Genomic DNA, 5,354 nt, shown 5'->3' on the forward strand with positions numbered 1-5,354 from the left:
TGGGGAGGAGAGGCCCCTCAGAGGCCCCTCTCCCTCACCCATGAGCACAGTAGAAGCCTCACTTGCTGTCTCTGGCCATGAAGCAGCCACAGGGACCCCACCACACAGGTGCTATGACGCCCATGCAACATCTCCCTTCTGGAAGAGACATGAGGCACTTGCTGAAGGCTCACAAGCATTTTATTAGGTTACACCAAGCAAGGCCCAAGCTCCAGTACCGAGCACATGCCTGGGAATTACTGCCCAATTGCTTGGCGGTGCTGGGAAGATCTCTGCATGGTCCCTCTCTTTCTCTAGAGCCAGGAACCTTGGGGACAAATCATCTTTGGAAAACCACTTGCTGTCGGGCTGCTCATCTACTCTTCAGGCCTTGCAGTACACATCATATTTCATCCTTGCTGCCAGCTTTGTTCCCCTTAGGCAGTCATGAAATTTTCTGTCCGTCTCTTCATTCTGAGCTTTAGAGAAATAGCCTCTCCAGCTCCCAACAACCCCTACATAAAGCAAGAAGTAACAAGGATTAAAGGTGGCCACTACTGAGAAAGGATAATAACTTGGCAGAGTCACCACCAAGGTCAGGCGGAAAGGAGCTGCTTTATGCMCCAAGAGGCCCGATTGCCAAGGCAAGGCAAGTCAGCAAGGAGAGAGAAACAATGGCTGCAGCCAAGTTGTACAGAGCACTGCTGGCTGGCTGGCTGCACACCTTTCCTCCTCAGGGGAGCTTTCCAAAGTGGTTTTGTGGTTTTGTTTTCCAAAGATCTCCTGGCAGCTCCTCTCCTAAGCAAGCAAGGCTGAGGTGGGCCTTTCTCCACACATCACACCAACCTGGTCTTCTTCCACTCCAGATCCAGGATCAGCCTCACTACCCGACTGCCCAGGAGAAGGCCATGCCACCACTCGTCCACAAAGAGGAACCATCCAGCATAAGCAGTGGTGCATAACTGTTTGCTTAACCTACATCAGTGGGTGCTGAGTGCTAGCCTCCGTCTTCACATTGCGCTTGCTGACTGACCAGGGCTGCCACAGGGAAATGTAGCAACACAGTTTGCCAAGGGAAGCAGTGGCAGAGGACTGTAAGCTGGGATAGCTGAGGGACTCCTGTATGTTCCCCTCTAGCAGCACTAGGCTTCTGCCAACAGCAGAAGCTCATTGTACAAGACACCCAGGAGAGACCTCATCCATGCCTGTGCTTCCCCACCAGCCCAGCGGGCTCGTGGCTAAGTGACACATTTGGAAAGAGACTTATRAGGCAGTTTCTCCACTTGCAGACACTTACCCTTCCGGAAGAGGATGTCCCCAAATTTCCCATGGGTTTCCTTGGATTTCTCTTTCATGGCTTGGAAACTGGTCTTCTTGACAATTCTGGGAAAATCTTCCTCACTTAGGGAAAACCCAAAGAAGGCAGCGATCTTCTTCATTCCCACTATCTGGTTCTAGCCAAAGGAATGTAGCACAGGGGTGAAACCAAAAGGCTCAGCACCTTATCTCTGGTACCTAGCCAGCTCCTGGTGGAAAGCCTGACAGAAGAGGGCTTCCTCCCACAGCATCACCCAGGAATTGTAAGGGCTTGCAATAGAGAGGGAACCCACAAGCAGCGGCCTCAGCTTCGAGGCCTTCTCTTCCCTCCTGTAAGTAACTGCACCAGAAATGATTCCATCCAAAGAGAGGGAAAGCTGTTCTCCTCCTAACCCCCATGGACCTCCCATATGCATAAGAGAACACCTCAGAAAGGCTTGCTCTTCTCAGGGGGCACGTAGGTTTGACCCAAGACTTTCTTCCTCCTCATAGCCATATGATTCAGGGGGGCTGTGCAGGGTGTGCRTGAAGGAAGAGCTGGGCAGGACACCCCACCTCTTTCAGTTCCTCATAGCTTATCACCATGATCCTCTCGTTGTCGATACACTTGTTCCATTCCACTAAGTGGTCAAAGTAGGATCCATAACTCACTGTGGACAAGAGCAAGAGTCATAGCCATGCAGGGTATCCCCGAAAGGGGTCCTTTCCCAAACAGGGGAGTTAGCCCAGATGACTCTCTAAGAGGGGCACCAGGATTGTGAAATGAGGAGCAGAGCAACACCTCTGTTCTTCTGGCTGAGATCTACATGGGATCTCCCCGCGTCTGGCCATTAGGTAGCACTGAACTCCACAATGCCCTGGGAGATGCTTGGGAAGGGATGCTGGGCTGCAATTCCCAGGCCCAGGGTGACGGGTATGCCCTGAGGTGGAGGAGAATGCCTGAGGAAGGAAGGGAACATACATCTCCCATTCATGAAAGCTGTGAAGAACTCATCCCAGGAGGCGAAGGAAGGCAGCATGGGCAAGTTGTTGTTGAAGTGGTAGTAGGAGACAGCTGTATCTTTAGGGTTCCGAACCAGCAGAAGGATCTGGTGGAAGAAATCACATGATTTGGTTGGGATTTGATGACTGGGCAAAACACTAAGTTCCCAATAAGTCACAGGGCTATGAATACCCACTCGCATGATGCAGTGTGGGCAATGCTGGTCTAATTCCTTCTCCTGAGCAAGAAATCAGAGCCTTGGCAGGCTGCTTACGGCTAATGTGAGCATCAGGCTGCCAACAAAAAACTTTTTGGCGATGCCCTTGGGACACACCTCTGAGCTCACTCCAATCAAGAGAAATGAGCTCATGCGCTACTGACCAAGAGACTCATGAGCAGGCTGTGGGTGCACCCATGTTTCTTGCTGCACCAACCCTGTTGAAGAGGGCCTTAGCCCCAACCTGATGTGGGCTTTCCACCAGTATCCGACTCTTAGAGGCAAGCTAAGGCCCTGCTCAGTTTCCCAACACAAATCTGAAAGCACCTTTCTGTGGAGATCTGAGGGGGGCCGTGACATCCAGCTACAAGCACAGTGACAGTACCCTCTTAAGCCAGCACCGCTGCTGCTGAGAGAGGACATATGTTCACAGACTCAACACACAGCACACTGCCCCTTCGCCTTTGGAAATGCCCCTGATCATTGGACAGCCTAGGTGAAACTGCAGGAAACACATTTCACGTAGGCAGCAGAAAGCTAAGCTGGGGTGGAAATGCTTTTACAGCGTGACACAGAGAGAGGACTCACCTTAGCCTTGCTTTGGAAAAAGGACCTTGGCAGGAGATGAGGTGGGAGATGGGTTAGTATAATTCTTCTGGAAGGCAGTTTCTTCATTCTCTTTAAAGCAAGTGGAAAGAAAGAGGACAAAAGTCTCTTACTCAGTGGAAGTGTGCCATTTCAGGAATCATGGGTAATGGGGAAAGGTGAGACCAGAGAAGGAGGATTCTATCCTTTGAAAAACCTACAGGGACACATTGGAGGGGTAGGCTTCTGCCAGCTTCTGCCACAGACCATCACTTCACAGGAGACGGGCCTGAGGACAGGACACCCATGAAAGAGTTCTTACTCATCCAGCGTGTTTGGTCCAGGGCTGCAGGCCCCTGTGGCACTTCAGCACTGTCTGTGCTCGGAGGCCCTGGGGGTGGGACACAAGGGGCAACAGGACACGCTACTTGTGCTGACTGTAGCGCTTTTTATGGCTATAGATCCTGTGCATCATCTCTGAGATCAATCATGGTCTTTCAGCTATTTCTACCTTTAATAGAAAATTTGACAAATCCAGTCTCTGCCAACCTCAAATTTCCCAGGATCTCCAAATTCTAGACGTGGAAATATCTGTAGCTCCTTTTCAACATTTATTGTCTCTTTCATTTCTTCCTCTGTATATTTGGCATCCGTTGATTCCAATTCCCTCACAATTTCATCGAGCCAGTTCGTACCTGAAATGATAAATGCTGACCCACTCTTGTTTACAGCCTTGTCAGTCAACAGTTTGACCTCACCCCTTGCCCCCAGCTAGGTTTGTGTAACCGGCAGGAGAAGGGGTTATTGAGCAAACCACCAGACTGCCAAGCTCTTCACAGCCTTTGCACCGGTCTCAGCTGTCTTGGACTTTGTAATCTGGCACAGCTTCCATATGAGGCACTGGGTTTGGTGAGCCAAGCCTCAACTCACATCTAACATCTTCGGGGATGTGTAGGTGGGACCTCACATCTTTACACCATTTCTGGCTGTGCACAGCTCTGCAGGCTGCACACAAAGCAGATATGATAAGGATCACCAGCTCCTCTTTTTCTGCAAGTGATCTGTATGCATATTTCTCTGAAGGGATTAGGAACAAACATGAAGAAATGCAAAACACCCATATTGAGAGGGAGAGGAAATAGCCAAGAGTCCTCGTCCCAGTCATGCCCTTCCATCCAGCCGGATGCACAGGAATCACCTGTGTTCTGCAATGCAAGAAGTCTATGAAAACAACCATACTTCTGCCCTCATTAGTAGGAAACATTCCCTGTATTGCCCTTGCAGCAAGAAGGCTAACTATATACTTTTCTGTTTTAGCAAGAGTATAGTCAGAAAATCAAGGGGATTATCCTGCTTTACCTAGCACTGGTGAGGCCACCACTGGAGTATTGTGAGCAGTTCAGGCCTCCAAGTGCAAGAGATATCAAGCATTTGGAGAGTCCATCTGAGATCCACTGAAATCACTGGGAGCTGGAGCAACTGAAATATATGGAAAGGCTAGGCTTGTTCAGGCTGGAGAAAAAGAAAAAGAAAAAGAAAAAGAAAAAGAAAAAGAAAAAGAAAAAGAAAAAGAAAAAGAAAAAGAAAAAGAAAAAGAGAGGCAAAAGGAGCTCTTACTGCAGTCTTCCACTACCTTCAGGGAGGTTATTGAGAAGACAGAGCCAAACTCTTCTCAGAGTTGCCCAGCAAATGACTAATGGGAAATATTACAGATTGTAGCAAAGGGAAGTCTGACTGCATAAAAGTTAAAAAACAAAGCACAACAGAAGGAAAACACTGTTATAGGTTTCCAATGAGATCTGTACTCTCAAAGTTTTGAAACTCTGCTGGACAAGCCTTGAGCAACCAGACATAACTTTGAAGTTACCCCTGCTTTGAACAGGAGATTGGATTATGTGACCTCTAGAGGCGCTTTATAATCTAATTTTCTGATCCTGTAAACTCCTCAGATTAACATCAGATTAACATCACCGTAAACTTTCTTCATGTATAACTGCTGTGTTAAATGATCACACACACTTCTGGATTGCAGCATTGTGTATTTGACTCTTTATGAAGCAAGCAGCACTCACCTGTTTTAGGATAGCCTATGAGAATCACATCATCACTCCTGGCTTCAAAGGACTTCAGAGCTTCCAAAGTTTCTGGGCTGCTAAGAGTAGCAGGGAACAAAATGCCTTTGTAGGAAAACTGCAGATCTTCTAGGGCCACTTTTTCACACTCTAAAAAAGCCTTTTCCAATATTTCAATGACTCTTTCTCTATTTCTAGTCAT

The 5,354-nt window shown here is 48.4% G+C and overlaps 1 protein-coding gene across 1 annotated transcript; it reads right to left on the bottom strand.

Moving 5' to 3' along the window:
* Window positions 1-363: 363 nt before the first annotated feature.
* On the bottom strand, window positions 364-5,354 carry LOC112975264 (sulfotransferase 6B1-like). The gene is made up of 7 exons (XM_026085101.1): window positions 5,153-5,354; window positions 3,630-3,775; window positions 3,084-3,173; window positions 2,258-2,384; window positions 1,852-1,946; window positions 1,277-1,433; window positions 364-494 (listed from the first exon to the last, which is right to left on the bottom strand). The coding sequence occupies exons 1-7, from the start codon at window positions 5,352-5,354 to the stop codon at window positions 364-366; spliced, it is 948 nt and encodes a 315-aa protein (XP_025940886.1).

The sequence above is a fragment of the Apteryx rowi genome, unplaced genomic scaffold, assembly GCF_003343035.1.
Source record: "Apteryx rowi isolate R43461 unplaced genomic scaffold, aptRow1 scaffold_66, whole genome shotgun sequence".
NCBI classification, from domain to species: Eukaryota; Metazoa; Chordata; class Aves; order Apterygiformes; family Apterygidae; genus Apteryx; species Apteryx rowi.